Genomic DNA, 20,375 nt, shown 5'->3' with positions numbered 1-20,375 from the left:
CCCCTTTCTTTTCTTTTGTGCCTTATGTTTCGGTCGCTTGTTGTTTGAACAACGACCAATCGTGCTGTCAACCTCTCCAGCACAAAAAATGGTGCGGCATAGGTACGCTACATATAGTACTGGGAGTCCGTCAGCGGTACACTATAAGAGAAGGCAGTGTCTTTGGAGGCGCTGATTGGAATTCTCAAAGACGTCTGTCATCTCTCTCTCTCTCTCTCTCTCTGAAACACATGCACTATTTTTTTATATACGAGCGATGAAGCACGCGGACAAAAGGAATTCCTTTCTTTCATCTTTTCTTTTTTTCGAGTATGTAAGATCAGAGCGTGTGCCCCCGTAACATAATTTCTATATTACAGGGCAGAGAAATGAACCAAAATTAGAGTTCACCCGCCGTGGTTGCTCAGTGGCTATGGTGTTAGGCTGCTGAGCACGAGGTCGCGGGATCGAATCCCGGCCACGGCGGCCGCATTTCGATGGGGGCGAAATGCGAAAACACCAGTGTACTTAGATTTAGGTGCACGTTAAAGAACCCCAGGTGGTCAAAATTTCCGGAGTCCCCCACTACGGCGTGCCTCATAATCAGAAAGTGGTTTTGGCACGTAAAACCCCATATATTATTATGATTATTATTGTTAACCAAAATTAGAATTCACATATAGACCTACTGCGATTTTCTGCCGTTTTCATGCGTGCATACGTATATATGCGGCGTGCGGAAACGGTTCACGACCGCCTGAAAGGCGCCTCTCGGCAAGGAAGTTACGCTGCGTGGCCGGAAACCATTCTTCCATCACCGAGCGTAAGTGGCGGAACCTGCACTGATAGCGATAGCCGGTAATTTCCCCGCGCGGAAGACGCATGCGCAGCAGCGATTCGCTAATGCGAGGCGCGCACGGCAATTTCGTTTCTGTGTTGTTGCCGCCGCCGCCGCTGTTGTCGTCGCCGGCGAAGGTCGCACGGGGGGTCGAGTCCACGTGCATGCCCCACGAGGGGTCAGGGGTCGAGCGCGGCAGCGACAGGCCATTACTCGCGCACACAGGTACGAAAGGCCGAGGCGGAGAGGCAATCTTGGAGCCACCGCTCCGCTCGCCTATGTATAGGAGAATATACACGTGCCTCCTCTAACGAGCAAAGCCACTTCAGAGGCGTGTAATCAAACCTGGCTTAACTTGGCCCCTGTGTTAGCGTCTGTTCACTGGCAATGTTTGCTTTCTATACCCCCGTTATATGTAGTCACGTGTGAACAATACCTTTTGCCGGCCCTTTATTCCGCGGTTTCTCTGCCAAAATAAACCGTAACGACGTAAACAATTGAAAAACGCGGAGTGGGAATGCCTTCAACGCTTTAAAGAAGAGCACCGTGCAAGTACCCATCGTGTTCAGTTAATTCTGGGCGGGAATCGTTTTGCGCAGTATTTGACAATATCACGAGGGCTGCGCCCCATATACTTTTAGAAAAGACCGTTCTAAATTATGGGGTTTTACGTGCCAAAACCACTTTCTGATTATGAAGCACGCGATATAGTGAAGGACTCCGGAAATTTCGACCACCTGGGGTTCCTTAACGTGCACCTAAATCTAAGCACACGGGTCTTTTCGCATTGCGCCCCCATCGAAATGCGGCCGCCGTGGCCGGGATTCGACCCCGCGACCTCGTGCTCAGCAGCCCAACACCACAGCCACTGAGCAACCACGGCGGGTTAGGTCAACCGTGCAGTCAATACGAGCATCGTGCGTATACGCATTATATACGACGCGTATACCCGTGCGTGGTGAACGCAGATCTCTCTGCCACTATACTCTCACTTCCGCCTTTTTTCATTTTATTGCCACTGATTTCGTTTTGCTGAACGTGCATCCAATTCAATCGGCAAAGGGACCAGGAAAATTAGTGTTCGATAAGACGTCGCTGAAGAAGGAACAGGAAAAAGGCGAGCCACGCGGCGTGGACTCGGCAGACCGAATCTCGCGGAATGTTATTAAGGTCAGTGTCGTGCGTACGACGAACATCTACACGAAGCAGCTCCATGGGCATGACGGTGGTTTGTAGTCTCCCGCGCCCTTAGCCGGCATAGCCGGCTATACGCCAGTTGTACTATACGCGTGTATAAGCAACTCGCGCGTATATCTACGTGCGCACAAACAACAGCAGCAGCAAGCAGTTCGCCACGATCCCGTTCTCCTCGCGGATAATGGTTCATTTGTCTTCCACACTTTGCGCGCGGCATATATAAGACAGCGGAGCGAGCAGGTCGTCGGGCGCCGTGGCTCCGAAGAACTGGACCGGCGCGCCGAAAACTGAGCCGGCGGGCGCGTCTAGCTGTGCTGCTGCTATGTGGCTGCTTGCTATCGTCAAGCGAGGCGTGCCCTGTTTACCTGAACTGTTTCCTTCTTCCGTCTGTTTGTCGTGCTCTCTCGCCTCCTCCTTCATTTCGTTTCTCCTTTTTATGCCTCCCGCTGATTACCGCGCTGATGGCACTGAACGCCCCGAGGTGGTGGGTGCCCTCCATTCTGGGTGATGAGCCGGAGGATCCTTCCTCTCGGCTGGCGCCGCCTGTCTTCCTCGCAGTGCGTGTCTTATTATCTGTTCGTGCCGCGCGTGTTCGATGACTCTAATACATCACTTAAATGCAAATCGCTTCTTTCGTGTTGCAAGCGAATATTACCGGTCATCGCTGGCTCAGCTGTTATGGCGCTCTGCTATAGCTCATTCGAGGCACGCTATAATAATAATAATAATAATAATAATAATAATAATAATAATAATAATAATAATAATAATAATAATAATGATGATGATGATGATGATGATGATGATGATGATGATGATGATGACGACGACGACGACGACGACGACGACGACGACGACGACGACGACGACGACGACGACGATAGAAAGCTTGCGTGGGTTGCTGTCACAAAAAACAGATAGTTGACTCGAGGACGGTGATAGCATGAGCATACTCACACGACGAGCATCGGCAGCCGAACCCTGAGCCTGTCTGCTGGAACGCTTTCACCTCGAGGTGAATTTGTGCCGTTGAAAACCCATCTGGGGATAAATGCCTTCCAGCAGACGGGTTTAGTTATAAATTAATGGAGTTTTCTGCTCTGGACGCTTCTGTGAGGAAATCAGGACAGTGACAGTGACAAAAAAAAAAAAGAAAAGAAAAAGTCCCGAACGCGTTCTTGCTGGATTCCCTCGTATATACAAGCTATGAAGTTATCCATCCTTAACATATCAGCCTATCTTATCTCCACTGTAGGACGAAGGCATTTCCTAGAGATCTCTAATCATCCCAATCCTGTGTCAGCTGACCTCACCCTCATGCTTGCAAATTTTTCTAATTTCACAACTCCATCTCATTCTCTGCCATTCTCGGCTGTGATTCGCTTCCCTTGGCACCCGTTTTGCAACTCTAACACGGGTGTCACACGGCGCACTTTTGGTCGAGATCAAGTCCGATCCGGATCAAATTTCTCGGTCGCGATTGGTACGTTACTTGGCGCAAGCTGCGCGACGGAGTCAATCGCGGTCGAGGATTTCGATCCGGATCGGACATGATAATGATCGAAAGTGGTCGTGCGACACCGGTATAACAAACCACTTTCCCTACGCATTACATGGCTCACCAAACTTCATTTATTCCTCTTAATTTCAGTTAGGATATCGACTGTCCCCATTTGCTCTCTAACCTACATCGCTGCCTCCCTGTATCTTAACGTTGCTTCTATGATTTTTCATTCCATCGCTAGTTGCGCAGTCTCGAGCTTCTCAGTTTATTCAAAAATTTCTGCCTCATGTGTTATAGTACCGTTACAATTCACTGCGTAATTTTCTTTTCAACGATAGTGGCAAGCTGCCGGTCATGACTTGGTAACGACTGCCTTATGCATTAAGCAGGATCAATGAATCACTCCTGCCGTTTTATCCAGTCCCATTATTCATATTCCCCCCTTTCAATTTGTTTCTGTCAGAGAAATGGCCAGCTGTAGCGGCGCTCTGGAGCGTGAACTCGATTCAAGTATACTTCACGCATGATGGGTTTTTGTGACGAAACAAAGGCATGGCGACTGATTGATAAACCTCCCCAGTAATTCCCCAGGTCAATTGGCTCGGGTAACGTGAGAAAAATGAAGCAAGCGCGCCCTCTTGAATATCTCGTCAGCACTGATCAAGGGGATGATAGTTCGCATGCTTAGGCAACCGTTCATGAAAACGAATGGCCTCAACGACCGATTGTAGGCGTGATGTGATGGACAACCGCAACGTGTTCGCGCTGATAGCACCTTCCTCCCTCCCTTTCCTTTCTTGCTCTTCATCCCTTAACCTCTTCAACCCCCCCCCCCCCCCCCCCCCGCGCGCGTAGTGAAGCAAACAGCACGCGCCTCTGCTTGATATATAATTCAGGGTGTCTACCAACAGGGAAAACTGGGAAAGCCGGGAATTCTCAGGGATTTTGAATAGTCTGGAAATACTCAGGGAAAATTCAGGGAATGTGGGCTTCTATCATGGAAAAGCTGTAATTTTATTGAAAGGGAACGAAAGTCACGCTAATGCTGGTTCGGGTAACAGAGAGGAAGCGTAACGAATCTTTTTTGACGCCGTGTCGGCGGCTGGAGGAGTTGTCAATGCACAGTCAACGACCGATTTTGCTGGACGCCCGATTTTTGGGTTATGCCCTATAATTCGGACGGCTTCGCGGCATCACCACGTGCCCCATACAGTCGGCGCATAAAAAACGTATGAATTTTCGGACTCAAGAACCCTTCGCCGTCCAATTTTCCTGACTTACTGCCGTGACTGCAGGTCCGAAACGGCATTAATCAAAGCTACCACCGCCGCCATTTTGATTATCTCAGCGCTCTCGCGCGCAGATCCGCTGGCAGCCGTAGCCAACACTGCGGCAACGCTAGGGCTAGCAACTTCGACGTTCGCTATTGTTAGCGATTCGCCGCTGTTAGAAATTCGCCGCTGTTAGCAATGGCGGCGACTCAGACTTTCTACTCCTCGCCAATGACTTCGAAGCTCGGAAAGCACGACGCGTTAAATTATGCCAGCTTCCAAAAGTGAGCTTCACCTCAATGCATCAGCGTTACGCGGTGAAACATACGCAAAGTATTGCGGCGAAGCTTAATAAGTGTGGGCAGGGGCAATTGTCACGGGAACGGTATGTAATCCTTAATTATACACGTGTGCACCCGCCATCTCCTGCCCCAGTACGAATACCGATACGTCTAATAAGTGTACTGGCAGGCCTTCAAAGCTTTTTCGGATGTGCCTGTGGCGATTTGAGCCCTTGAGGGCAGTAGAATGCATGCATTTATTTTTTCGAATTGCTCCATTTTTCGCATGTTTTCGCGGCCCCTAGGGAGTACGAAAAATCGGACGTTGAGTGTACTATTGACCAAGAGAATGCTTCAAATGGTCCGTGGGACGAGCGCGCAGCGGAAGGATGGAGATAACGGAAAGGACTGACGCACTGAGGAACGAACGGGAAAGGAAGTGTGCCGCCGCTTCTTTGAAGGAGCGTGAGCTCAAAAAACACTTGGCTGACTCCGCCATGCATGTGTCCCACATCCAAACAAAAGTAAACTCGTTAAAGCAGCCAAAGGCAACACAGAGGCGTTGTGCGTGGGCTTAAATTATGTCAGAACAGTTGAAATTGACTTTCCAGCTGCTGAGAGAGAATCTCACTTGTGAGAAAGTTCGGGTGGTTCGAGACAGTTACGGTGTTGTCAGCGGGCTTCCCACCTACTCCCTGTCAACCAAACTCTCTCTCTCTCTCCCCACACCCCCGCGAAGCACTTCTCCTCTCTTAGCCACCGATCTTGCCTTCTACACGCAGCGTTGCATGCTTGTACACGCGTCTTCGAAGTCGTGCCTCTCGCCGCGAGGCAGCTCGCATATAATCGCCGCGAAGACACGCGCTTCGCCCACCACGCACGCGCGCCGCTCTTCCCCGAAGGCGCTCGGCGGCTCACGCGACGCGTGGCTTGGCGTCGTGGAGCGCGCGTCGTCGCGAAGCGCTGGTTGCCCCGGGCGCGAGGCTCGAGCGTTGAACGCCCTTGCGGTGTGTGTGTACACACACGCACACATGCGCACAGCCACGGCGTGCGGCCCCGTTCGCGACCGTCGTCCGCCACGCCCCGTCTCGTCCGCATCCATACAGGAGCCGCTCCCATTCCCATAGCGAGGCTTCTGCTTCGCTATCGGCCTGCGATATAAAAACGGGAGCGGTGGCACGCACTAATACATCTCCGAAAGCCGTCCCGTTATTCGATACAGCAGGCGCACGCTCGCCGCCGATATAGCTGTTGATGCGCCAACTGCTCGCGGCTTCCTCCCACCGCTGGCGCGACACTCTGTTTATTGGTTTGTTTACCTTATTGTTCTTGCTTGCTTGCTTGTTTGTTTTTTATCGTGGGAGAGGATGCTCTGAGATGATCGTGCCGCAGATAAATCGTGCACCAGACTGACCCCGTTTGGAGATGGACGCAACTGTGTACAAGCACGGCACGCATCTCCGCGGCGCGAGCTCGCCATAAGTGGTCGTCGTCGTTTAGCAGGGATAGCGTGCCGCTAATTCCGGGTCGTTGGGGCGATAATGATAAGAACCTGTTTAGTCTCGCGTTATTCGACGGCACAAATGACCGCGAGAACTGCCCAGAGGCAACCATTTTTTCGATGAATTCGTATGTACACGGGGCCGCCAGGTCTCTGTGCCGTCGTGGTTGTCGCTCCCGCTCCGCGGTTGCACGAATCCCGCGGCCTTCCAGTTATCAGTACATCAGCTGAACGCGTCACTCCGTTCAGCAAGCTTCGAGGCCGCTCACAGAGCTGTCACGGGATCACGTGCAGGGTAGCTTCACTCAGTATACCGAAGGTTTCACACGCACGCGCACGCACTCGCACACACACATACACGCGCGTAAACACACACACACACACACACACACACACACACACACACACACACACACACACACACACACACACACACACACACACACACACACACACACACACACACACACACACACACACACACACGCACGCACGCACATTCGGCCGCCGTGCGCTAATTGAACTGAAGCAACAATTGCGCGCTGGCCCGTTCCCACGCAATTTCGACCGCGTGTACCGAAAGGTTTCCTCTCCGGGCGTTGTTTGAAAATGCAAAGGGCCTTATCGTTCCCATTCGTTTCTGCAGCAACGGACGCGTTTCTTTCTTTTTTTCTCTCTCTGCCTACGCATAGGATGCGCTAATTTACCACACTGGCTCGCTCTTATTTCTCAGCGTCTATAGCGCCACGCAGCGGCTATCAGAGCAAATTTTCGCACAGTGCAGCGCGTAACATACGATGAACAGCAACAAACAACCAAAAGCTACTTCCGCCACTCCATTTTTTTCCCCCAGGCCTCCTATTTGCAGAAATATAAGGAGCACACACTGGTGTGCTTTGAGGAGGACGCGCTCCAGAAGACAGCAAATAGCCAAGACGCTGCGCGGCGCGCACTGAGCTAGCGCAAACGAGCGCGGCGCGCTGATTATTACAGGAAAGCACAGAGGCATGCGCGACCGTTTCGGTAGGGGGGGGTCTTTCCTCCCACGCCCTTCTCTTCCTCCTCCCTCACATTAGACAGTGGACGGCAGGGAAGGGGGGGGGGTGCGTACTGCGCAGGCGTCTACCTGAGCCGCGCGGCCGGCCGGCAGTCCAGCACGTCTGGACGGCTGAGGAGTCATCGTCGTCGATTCACACGAGAATCGCTCAAGCGTCGCCTGCTCCGCATCATTGTCGCCGCCGCCGCCGTCGACGAAGGAGTCGCTTGCGCCGCTCGCGGACTTCGCGAAGGCGGCGAAACTTAGCGTAGGCACGCTTCCCAACTACGTCTCTCTCTCTTTTTTTTTTTTCCTCCCCTACCACGTCCTACTAGCTTTTGCGAAGTCTCCGCACGGCCGGATAAGTGCGTGACCGTACATGAGCGCCCGCGTAGTGCAAGCAACAACACTTCGCACGAGGCACGCCGTTCTCACGAGCAGTATATAGTCGCTCCTTTCTCCACTGGACACGGACAGACTCGCGGCTATGCGGGGCCCGGGCCGGCCACTCACCGCGCGTTTCCCAGGTTCCGTCAGCGAGTCCCTCTGGCTTTTGTTTCGGCATGCTTCCTCTCTCTCTCTCTTCCCTTTTTTTTTTGTTGCTTTTCTTGCTATGCTTTCCCGGCGGCAGCCCCGCGTATTTCTTTCGTCTCTTTCGGACTGTTTATCTCTGCACCCTCTGCTCTTCCTTTGTCTTGCAGACAAGATGTCCCGGCGGACAAACCAAGTTCGCTCGTTGAAATGTGCTTCCGAGCAACTCTGTTTGCTATGTGTGTACGTGCAGTCGTTGACAAAAACTGCGCGGGACGGCGCGCGGGCGTGACCGGCATTGACGGTGCACGCACCGCGCTTAGTTTCTCCTGCGTGGTATATTATTGCGAAAGCCGCGAAGCTCGCGTGTGATTGGGAGCGAGAACATTTACCGGAGACCCAAGAGGAAGCAAAGAAAACGAGGAGAGGGAAAGACAGGGCTAGTCTTAGAAGCAGCCTTTCACTGTTAACGCATCAATATTATTGCGTTACTATAGCTTCAACTTTATCGAGAAGATCTAGTATACATACAGCAAGTTAGGCAGCATCTATGCGTACGAAAATAATCTCTAGGCGATCATGTCATATCTCAGCTGTAATACATGAGAGGATTATAAGTGTTTTGTTAAAGAGCCTTTGTGTTCACGATGGCAAAAAACTGAAGTTTGCCGGGAGTATACAAGACTTACCTACACATGAAGACGGAAGTTTGCGGGAAACCAGCACGCGTACTTCTTGTAATCTTCTACTGCCGCCATTGTGAACACCCGAGAGAGCTAAAAAGCTTATGGCCATCTTCTTTCTTTTTCTTTTTTTAAAGTCTATTCGCCTTCTATAGTTTTATTATGTCCACAAGCGAACATAATTCGCTTGTAGATGCGCTATACGCGGACACTGCGCAATCGTATCAGGTTAGTGATCAGTGCAAGTGAGTATGTTCCCGAAGATGAAATTTTCCTGCAAGAACGCGCGCATTCGTGAGCTCTCAGCTTGGGCGCGACATGCTCACGGATTTGTTGTCGTATATAAGCGCGGAATATCGCTTCTCAGCAACCTGCAGAAGCGAAATATACGCGATATCCGGATGCGATATCCGGATATACAGGAAATAAACCTCACACGAGGCATTGTGCCTAAATATAATATACTACTACTACTAATAATAATAATAATGGAATAGTTGTATGTTTATTGTACTGTATTGAAACAACGGCGGTAACATGCATCATCTGCCTCGCATAAAGGGCCCATCACCAATGCCATGCATTACGCGATGTCATTTTTTCGTGTAGTTTCAGACACAAGATGTATTTAAGATCGATTGCCCCATTTCTCACGAAACGACCGCGCATTTCGGACAGGACCGGAGGAAGGATGCGGTCTCCGCATATATACTGCCACGATCAAATTTGTACAGACTCCCAAAGAGAAGGGGAGCCTGCGATGCGGTGCGTATGTAGGACCGATTACACCTTATAACGGGCCTACACACAACGCGGCGCGCGCGCTCAGTTTCCAAAAGTAGGCCAGCAACGTCTCGAATCGATCACGAAGACCTGCATGCAGCCTCGGCACGGTTCTCCGCGCCGAGTTCGTTCCTCTTTACCCGGATTCGCGAAGTTGTTTAAGCGCCGGAGAGCGTCCGGGCCTGTCCGAAACGTTGGCGCGTTGTTGCTGGTCGCACCCTTGCACGGCCGGGTCTTTCGCAATCGCGCCACTCGATCGAGTCGGCAGCTCGAAGAGCTGCCGGATGCAGCTCGGCCCGACGACGACGACGTATCCGTGAGAAAAATGCTGCAGCCCTTCTCGCACACTACATTCATCTTTCTTTCATCCTTAACGCGCCTCGGTATCTTACTGCTTATCCATGGCGTTCTGCTAACGCTGCTGAGTACAAACGAAGTTGTAGGGTTCGATTCCCCATCGGCTGCGGCCGCACTCCTATGGGGGCGGAATGCGAAAAACGCTCGTCTACCATCGATTTAGACGCACGTTAAAGAACTCGAGATGGTTAAAGTTAATCCAGAGCCCTCAACAACGGCGTCTATGATAGCATGCCAGTTTCCTTACGGCTTTACACCCCAATGACTAGATTCTTTTTTTCTTTCCCTTTGTTTCTTTTTTCCAGTCTGGGCTAAACGTCGCTTATGTTAATCCCGCACAACATAAATCTATCAAACCATCGCCTCTTCGTTCTTTCCTGCCAATTAGCGAAACACGGTATTTACGGATGTTTCGTCATCGTATTTCTTTTCTTTTTGCAAGTATTCCTCGTCGGGTCCAATGAACGGTGAGACAGCGCCCATCGCCAACACCTATTCGATCGACATGCCTGCGTAGACGAGAGTGAAATCTCCGTTCGGCATGTCAGTCGCTTCGCGATTCTCCACTGCATAACGCGTGTTTCCGAGTGGCATAATCTAATGAAAGTCGGGTGCCAGTTCGCGCACACTTCCGATTGTCGCGGATTATATAGTATATGTCCGCTGCGCTCCTCCGTTATTGTCGGTCGAGTACGAGCAAGGCTTTGCGCGCACGTGTTTCTCATTACCGCTCTCTCCTTCACCATCGCCGCGTTCGCCGCCATTCCTTTCTCTTTCACTCTCTCTTCTCTCCCAACACACACTCTCTCTCTCGCATACGCGACCCCCTCTAGCAGCGACGTGTCTTTGTCGCTAGCATCGCGTTGCCCCCCCCTCCTGGCGCATCAAGCGTCGTGGGACTGTTGTTTCCTTCCCGTTTGTTTGTTCTTGCCTCTTCCAGCACGCATTCCTGCGCATCGCCGAGCCTCGGCCGAGAGTCGTCCGGGAGTGGAACGGGGAAGGAAAGAGGGGGGAGGGGAGGGGGGTAGTTGTCGCGGAGAAGAGGCAGGGTCACTTCCTGGCATTGTTTTCGGTGCACGGCCGCCGCCGAGCGAACTATTTGGAGCGGTGACGTGCAAGAGCACACTTCGTAGCGCTAGCGATGACTCAGGCTCTCCTGAGAAGAGGCAGCGGCCAGCCTGTGAGCTCGAGCAGCGCCCCCACTCCTGCATAGGCTCTCTTTTCCTTCGCACGGCTCACTGAGGCGGCGAGAGAGTCGGTCCCGGCTTGGCGCACCTATATATGCGAAGGGTCACAACTAACTTTAGTCAAAGCTTAAAAATATGCCAATGCCACGTAGCTGGATGGAATCAAGTTAATGTTGTCTGCCGTTGCTTTGAGATACTTAAAATTTTCATTCCGCCTGAATTAGATAACTAATCTTGACTAATTAATCAACTTCTCAAATATTATAATTAGATTAAAAGTGTCAGTGAGAAAATTGTAGAGCGACATGAAAAGCTCAATATACAGCTTTCTGCTGCTCGATACGTGCTACATAAAAGTGTTTTTCCGAGCGCGAAAGAAGCCCGCAAATGCACGCAAAATTGCCGCGCGACTGGCCGCTCGAGGCACTTCGCGTGTGTTCACGGGCTTCTTCGCACAGTGCACGTGGCACATATTGCAATTTACGGATTCTAGCGGGTGAGACTGCAAGGCATATTCACTTGAGAAGAATTGTGTGGACGAGATATGCGCCGTCAAACTTGCTGCAAAAATACGCGGTTGCTCCACTTACGTTCTTAACACTTTATGCACTGAAGCACAAAAGTTACTGGAACGCCAATGCATTCTTCCGCAAAGTTCGGGAATGACAATACCTCAGACACTATTCTATTTTAACGTTCTTTAGTAGCGTGACCTGCATTGACTGGCCCTACTGTGTGCGACCTGTGCTGTGTGTGTTCTGCTTTGTTCTTTGAAATTTGATATCTTGCTCTTTCTTTCCTCATTCCTCCCCTCCTTCCTATCTTCAATTTCCATGTTTCTGTCTCCTCCCCTCTGAAGAGTAGACAGGTGTTGTGCCCCTTCCGGTGGCAACTGCCAGCCTGCTCCTCGCTTTTCCTTTCCAACCATATATGTGTATACACTATGTTTTCAAAACAAATAAGCATGGTAATAATAATTAATATCTCGAAATTGGTGTCATCCTGAGAAATCGTTCCTAGTGGATCCGCCTTTAGAGCTCCCGAGCTAGAATTTGTAAATTGCAATATGTGCATTAATGTAATTAGTCAAAACTTCATTAGTTAATTATTGTTAGATATTCAATGATCCATTTAAATTTTTTGCGAAAGTAATGTCCGCCTCTCCGAATAGTCTAGTGCATAGTCAAGAATTGTGCTATCTGCTACAGGTAATTTAAACAAAAATTGAAATTGTTCGCCAAAACACACGTTAGATTGTCTACGGAGGCTTCTTGTGGGCCGCCCTGGCCTTACCCTTGTCCTTTTGGGTGAATAAATTGTGTATATTATCTCCATAGACAGATTTAGTTCACGGGTATGTGTACTTAGGTCCCCTGAGGTCCGTAGAAATGTGAACGGATTGGTGGCAGAAAGTGTATACAGACACCAGTCGACGAAAAGTGTAAAGCCATGCACACTCACCGGCTGCATACGGGCAATTATAGGGCCAGGATTTTGTAAGGATTCTATTGTCATTCCTTTTCGTGTTTTGTCAGTGGTCAGAGCGGCGCTCCGCCTATGTTATCAATTGGATCAGCAGTCCATGAACGGCGGATGATGAGAGTATAGAATACATATGGAAACAAGCCGAACGAATCGCTACAAGGTCCCGGTTTAGATTTCATAACGCGCTGTTATAAATATACTGCAATCATCACCCAGTTACAAGCGGTCACACAGGTCGGCGGACTTCAGATAACCTGTCGAGCGTGTGCGTGTGAGCATAGAATTCCTCTTTTCTCCCGTACTCGACTCTTTCGTCAATTTTTCGTCTTCCCTACAGTACACAGTATACCAACAGGGCTTAGACACACACACACACACACACACACACACACACACACACACACACACACACACACACACACACACACACACACACACACACACACACACACACACACACACATATATATATATATATATATATATATATATATATATATATATATATATATATATATATAGAGAGAGAGAGAGAGAGAGAGAGAGAGAGAGACTTCTCTATCTCTCTTATGTTGCTCAGTGCAACGTCAAGATATGTGCACTATCCAGTCTCGCACAACTGCCTATCCGGAGCACAGATTCTGCGGAATACCTTATTTCCGTGTGTGTGAAGTAAAGATCAGGACGACTGAAGATATCAGTAAGACGCGCAGACACACACACGCAATTGAGACGGCGAGAAGAAAATAGGCGAGCACACCACGGAGGTCGACGAGCACTCTCCCACGGTGTTCTTGCCCCGGGAGTGCCCGGGTGGTAACGTTTCTCTGCGTTGAAAGTACACGCGACGTTTGGAGATCCTTTCCTGCGATAGGAGCTCACGCGACGTCTCGTGCTGTATATCTTTTATTGATTTACTGTTTTTTTTTTTTTTCGTGCAGGGCATTGGTGGCTTCAGAGCTATATAGCTGTTCCGACTTATTCACATCACTCGCCAGCGCTGTAACGGAGCGCATCATCGTCACGGACACGCCCACCAACTTCTTCGGTATCACCATGCAGGTCAAATTCTGCAGGAGACGACGAATGAAATCTCGCGTTTGGAGACAGTGAAGGAGGCTCGGCTATTAAAGAGGATTAGTGTTGAATATGCTCCGGCATCTCCCTCAAATATGTTTCACAAGGTAGGAGAGCGTGAAAAACAATTCGGGGAAATGACCGTCCATGTAAGGTCCTTTAAAGTCGCTCACCTTAAGAACAGCTACAGCCCGCTCGCTCCGCGTCATCAAATTATCCACTGATAATCGTATCGTGACCACCATCCGCGACATGTGAAGACTGAGACGGTTTATGAAGTATAGGTTTCGTGGTAAAGTAACAAAAACGAGAAGAGAAAAAACAAACAAACAGGAAAAGTGTCCCAGGTTGGGAATGGGCCACGCTCCCGTCTCATTCCACATTCCCGTCTTTTATTTACTTATTTTTCTTCCGCACTGGCAAATGGATAAGCGCATGGCGACGAATGATGTCATATGTATTTCCCGTGCAACAGCTGGGAAAGTTGTGCTCCAAGCTGAGCGCTCCGATAAAAGCTTGCTTCGGGAATGAGTTCTTGCACATGCATTCAAGTGTGGCTCATATTTCTGCACTCCACATTTTGCTTATCTTGCTTCGCGTGGCGCCGCTCGATTGCCCACAGCAAGGCGATTAATTTCGCGGGACCCGACTGAGGCGAAAATTCACAGAACGAATAAAAAGTACCTCGCGATGCCGTACCTCGCGTCACTGTTCACTCCGAGAACGCACTGACTCCTCGCCATATTAACGTCACGTGTAGACGAGTGAGGCACGACCTCCCGCTTGGTACAGAGCGGGTATACATGAAGGACCCCCCATAGCGTGCTCGCATATGCTCGCGCCAACGCGACACGTGTGTTTTGTATACGAAACGTACGCGCTCGAAACACTCCTTGAAGACAGCGGCAAGGCGGTCGTTAGCGCACAAACACGGGTAAACAGTCCGTCGAGAAGACCCATTCCGAAACTGCAGCTGCGAGAGCGCGCCAGCCTAGGAGCGCCGCTGTCAAAATAAACGCACGTCTCGAGAGAAGCGCGAAAGAGTCTCTAGCGAAGCGACGCGGCCGTGTAAACGAGTTTATATAGCTGCCGTTATATGGGCGCCCACTTTTTATGCCAAGACTCGGTGCCGCGTGAGGCCATGCATCGTTTACGTTATGAGCATACGGTGTGTAGTGATGTAGTGGGTGCGCAAGGCCTGCCCCCAGTGATGCAAACTGCCCCTTGTAAACACCCTCACAGGGCACATGTGTACTGCACACTTTGTATTCGCGCACCTCGGGTTGCTGTTTCTCCTGCATCTTTTTCCGCTCGTCCATGTTTAGTAACTAAGGTGATGTACATACAGTGTGTGAACATCGCCCGTCATGTGAATTGAGCGAAATTTTGCAACTTCAAGATACGTCTGCGGATGTGTGACAAAAAAAAAAAAAGTTCTGTGGCGATTTAGCGGCAAATGCGTTAGCATTATGTCGCACCTCTCTGAGGTCCCGGATCCATTAATTAAACCGCGTTCATCGCATTGCAAAGTGTTGTTCAGGAGCTCACTCTACACACGTCCTGTCTCTTCGAGCCGTGATGTGTAACTGACGGTGGTCTGCTCGCGTCGAGTAGGCGGCCGGACACCTCCACTGCACAGAACTGTTTTGTTTACATACAGATCGAGTAAAGCAGTGTCTGGAGAGTAAAAGCTAGTCACTCCAGTTCACTCCATTGAGGTGATAAGTACATCGCGACAAGTCCCTATTAGCGCTAAATAGCGAAGCCAAATCATGTCGCATAGTTCACACGCAATGTGCTTCAACAACAGGTTTCGGTTGCGGGCATCGTCAGTAGCGTGCAAATGCACTAGTAACGATAACACGTGTGTCGGGAAGCCGTGGCGCTTCCAGCGAACTGCAACGTCGTATTGCATTGAATTACAATATGCAGCGCCAACGCAGTGCGGTGACAGCTTTGGTTGAGAATTGCGAGATGACTCACGAGCGGTTGGGGCTCACGGCACCGGACCACGCACCTGTATCCGCTACCTGGCCGAAACGAAGCCGGGACAACCGACGAACGCGGGTCGAGTTGCGAAATGACATTTCAATGACGTCGTTGACACGCACTCGCTTTAAGTTAATAGGCTCAAGTTAAGGGGCTGAAACAAACTTCGGTCGCTAGTGACGAGTTGTAACAACGATTGGTAAAAGACCGCGACCGCCCACAACAGATGAGAAGCGCCAGCGCAACCCGAAAAGACGGAGGAAACACCACCGTCCCGTGCAGTGCAACAAGTCGACATATCCACCGGTGCTTTGGCGTCCTCGGCACGCGAGCTGACCTCGCAGCGATCTGCAACTTGCATCTACCGCTAGTTGACAGTGAGCTTGCCGATAGTGAAGGCATCACTCACCGGTTTGACGTCCCCTATCTTCCGCGTCAGTAGTGGTATTCCACCGTCGGCAGTCAGAGCGGCCAGGTGGCCGGCCATCTTGGGCCCCCGCGCTGGCGCATGCGCAGAGGGCACCGCCGTGGCGATCGCCGAGCGCGGGCGTTTACCCATGCCGCCGCCGATCCGCCGAGTTCACTCCGCGCGAAACGACGGGACGTTTCTCTCCGGCAAGGAAAAGTTCTACGCGTCCGTTGCACTCATGGGAGAGGTCTCAAACACACAGAAGACCACACCTTGACGCTTCACAAATGGTGTTTTTCCTTTTTTCAGAACCATACACGCACTGCCACAATTGTAAACTGGAACGAAAGCGCTATGCAGTCGACTCGCTTTGGCGTGGCGTAGCAGACGACAGACACGAGACGGAGGCGCGTACTGCTGCGAAAAGGTTTCGGTGACGCTATGAAAATGCCTCACTTTCAGCGCCGTTTAAACGAAGCAGAACGTGCTGCACTGTGACACAAACACACGTTGTCGTGAACACGACTCCGAAAGCGAAAGCTTTGCTCGAAGTGCTGACGCCATAATGGAGACAACTACCGACGGTGAGGGCTCTCGCCGAGCGTGTATCGCGGGAAGCGTCTGCTCGCGCGCTCGACCCGCACGCGCGCGCTGTCCGTGCTCCGCCCCACAGCGTAGAAATGCGATTGGCTGTTGGCTGCGCGTTGTCACGTGCTGCTCTTTCTGACCAATAACGACAGTCCAAGTTCTCCCGCGGTTTTCGTGCGCGCATTTTTTGAGGGCTCGGCGATCGACGCTGTACTGACGCGCGCGCTTCTTGTAAAGCTACGGCCCGCCATCCAGATGTACCGCTCAAACATTTGTGGTTTGAACATCTAAGTGTGAAAAACAAGGGACGTATTCTCAAACAATCGGTTTCGGGGATATCACTTTTAGTGCGCGCTTATTGGCTGGTTGGCACTGCGTCCCGCGTAAGCGATAGTATCGCCGAGAGTGAAGCGTTCGAGAATACGTCCACAGGTGTGATCCCCGTGACTTTTTGAACAGATGTATTGCAACAGCTTTGCAAGTGTAGCAGCTATTGCCAAGCAAAAAAGTACAGTCGGCTACACAATGCTTCCTCACTCTGATATCTGAAGCGTAAAATAAAAATAACTGTGTTTCTGTGAAAAGGCACGTTGCCAGCGACCAATGCCATTCAAACTTGGAAAAATGCCACCATCTGCTTAATTTTATTATGCAGTGAAGCTGTCCTTTTTTCTGAATCGCTCTTTGGCACCCACATTAGTAACATAGTTGCACAATGATCATTGTCGTGCTTCATTTTGCCCTATATGTAGACCGATGCTCACCGCACTCTACAAGAAATGCAGTTATCGCATCTTCTGCTTGCAACATCTACAATTTCAGCTTTAGTTACTATAGTGCCACTTCAAATGCCTGTAGTTCGATCTCTGCGACATTCACGCGTTCTATCAGCTTGCCCTTTCGGAAAGATTGCTATAGCTACCGATTCTATAGTGAGAAAATAATCACCTGACAGAAATTCTTCTCGCGCTTTAGCAAAATAGCGTACTCTAAAGTTTGATTCTACGTGTTAAAGTTCGCAGGCTTCCAGAAACTGAAGTTCATCTCGCAAATATATTTGTTAATAGGTATACGGCAGCGTCTTTTCCGCAAGGTCCTGTTCCTCCTAGACGCCCTCTTTCTGTCGTGCCTACATGCGTGGTGAGTCATTTGCTTCCCTCCTGGCCGAGTGGTGATTGAGAACCCCGATCGTTTGGACGAGGTGGACGCTGAGGGGTGGTGCGCTGCGGGACCGCGATGTCCACGGCCAAGAAACACAAAGAAGCTGGTCTTTTTCCTTTTCTTTCTTCTTCCAAGTTTCAGGTCTTCCTGCTGCTTCGCACACTACTCGCTAGACGCATCGTCATCTTCGTCGTCGTCAGACGCAGAAGGCATGACAGTCGCCACCACCACCAGCAGAAGTATACGGGGCTTGCAGACAATGGCCTCACAGCAGTCGTGCATCACGACACGACTGTGCGCACATGCGGTATACGGTTCCTCTTCTCTGTTCCCCCCTTCATCTCGCGCCTGTGCGTCCCTCTTGAAACGGCTCGCCCGAGTTCGAGCGCGGCGTGCACAAACCGAAGGCGAAATGGAGAGGGACGTTCCACGGCGACGGGCGGTGGCTCGGTCATTCGGCATCGGCGCATTAAAACGACGGGGTCGTATAGCAGCAGCAACAGCAGCACAAGCGGAGAATGGGCCAATGATTTCGCCGATGCGCAGTCCCGTGCCGCATGCACGCGCAGCGGTGTATGGTATGGTCGTCATTAGACGCCTGGCATGTGGGCGACGACGCCTGCCGTCGCCGGACACAAGTGCGGGCCCCTCTAGTGCCGACCGTGCAGACCTCCGGAACTGCGGGGCCCCGCTTCTCCTTTCCGCAGCTCAATAGCGGGGAATTTTCAAGCTGTGTGGTTTGCTTGCTTGTTTGTTCGTTTGCCGTCCCTGATGCGCGCCTCGTGAAGTCGTTCAATTTTGAAGTTTAGAAGCAAGAAGCTTCTGTCGATTTTTTTTCTCTCTGTGTGTCTGTTAACGATGCGCTTCCAGCGTCTGCCTCCTCTCTCTCTCTCTCTCTCTCTCTCTATATATATATATATATATATATATATATATATATATATATATATATATATATATATATATATATATATATATATATATATATATATATATATATATATATATATATATATATATATGAGAGCATATGCACTCTTAAACAAAATTACACCCTTTGGGTCGTATCGTGCCACACAACGATAATCTTCATCTGTCTTGCCCACATTTCCTTTCTTTAACGCTGCGTGCGCGGTACTTCCAAGCACGAACGAACGGTATGCGCGTTATCAGCATGACAGAGCATTCTCGACAGGAAAGTAGCGAGCGCAGCGTTTTCAAGAAAGGAAACGCAAGCAAGAAAGACGACGATTATCGTTCTGTGGACAGATACGACCCACAGTGTGTACATTTGCTTAAGAGTATCTGGCCACGAAAGCGAACGAAAGAGCCAAAGAAAGCTCTTCGCTGTAACAGAGTGCGCATGTGTCACGGTGGGCGCGTATACACATACGATCGGCTCCCGGAGCTCGCAGATAACGAAATTTCTCACTTCACCTTCCCGCTTCAAAGGGCTATCCTATATATAGTTACTATACAGTTGCTGCAGCCTTCACTTTCTAAATGAACACAGCTGTGGCCATTCGTCGGACAACGATGTGAAGTTGTGAGATGCAAAACGTTATTGCTAAACTGATGGCAAGCTTCCACCTCATTTTGTATTTTTTCGTAGTACAAATGGCAAGTGACGCGAGCCGATGCCTGCACGTTCTCTGAACCTCCTTTTAAAGCTCCAAGACAAGGACAACCCGATGTTTAGAGCTAAGTTCAGAGTTAAGAGCGCAGAAGGAGGCGGAGCTGAGTCACGTGAGTAAATATTTTCTTGTATTAGACAACGGCTGTGATGCCAGAAGTTGTATTACGAGCAAGAACGTTTCTCAACTCACGGAATGAGCCGCGCGAGGCGACTTTGGGATCCTAAAGTGAATTAACTCCTATTTATTGCGTCCTGTACGTCTCGCCCGTGTCACAACGCGTACGCGCACTATAGAGCCTGCCCGGACACGCGCATACAGAGGCGCATATGAAAGCACAGAAGAGCGCCGCCAGAAGCGATTCTTAACCGGCGCGCGCACGTAAACGTGGGGTCCAACTAAAACGGGCGCCGCGGCCGGGTCGGGTCGAAGCTCCAGGAGGGCGGCGCATCCGGTGGGGTCGTCTCTTTGAACCTGGGGTCCTTGAACGGGCGGATGCGCTTTCGGCGGCACGCGTATACATGCCGCGGCTGACGCTGGCACGTGCGCGGCGCGTGCGGTCGAGCACTCGCTCGAGAACAGCTGCCTGCGCTTCCCCTCGCACCCCCCCTCGCCCCCCCCTCCCTAACTACTCACCACTTCCCTGGGATCCCTTCTCGATCGCTTCGGGTTCTTTCGCGTTAAAAAGCAAGAAAAATAGCGCTTCTGCACACCTATCCGAACCTACCCCCCCCCTTTCCCCAGATCCCCTGCGCCCACAAACAGCTGACGTATCCTCCATCCCTGCATTCCCCCTCCCCTTTTCCCTTCCGTCCGCGTTGCCCGCTGCAGAGTCGGTCCACCTTTGCACCTTCCCTTCGGCAACTGCGACGCACCGCTATATG

At 50.7% G+C, this 20,375-nt stretch overlaps 1 protein-coding gene across 2 annotated transcripts in view; it reads right to left on the bottom strand.

Moving 5' to 3' along the window:
• Positions 1–20,375, bottom strand: part of fy (fuzzy planar cell polarity protein-like protein) — a 62,846-nt gene that overhangs the window by 22,871 nt on the left and 19,600 nt on the right. The window contains exon 1 of one of the 2 annotated variants that reach the window (XM_065455974.2): positions 16,109–16,650. The exons of the other annotated variant lie outside the window; for it this stretch is intronic. Coding sequence (XP_065312046.1) covers positions 16,109–16,258 — 150 coding nt within the window. The 5' untranslated portion in view covers positions 16,259–16,650. Of the gene's footprint in view, positions 1–16,108; positions 16,651–20,375 lie in introns of those variants that run through there. 2 annotated transcript variants of the gene reach the window in all.

The sequence above is a fragment of the Dermacentor albipictus genome, chromosome 3, assembly GCF_038994185.2.
Source record: "Dermacentor albipictus isolate Rhodes 1998 colony chromosome 3, USDA_Dalb.pri_finalv2, whole genome shotgun sequence".
NCBI lineage: Eukaryota > Metazoa > Arthropoda > Arachnida > Ixodida > Ixodidae > Dermacentor > Dermacentor albipictus.
Note: the sequence above shows the minus strand (reverse complement) of the source record. Positions and strands in the feature narration are given on the sequence as shown.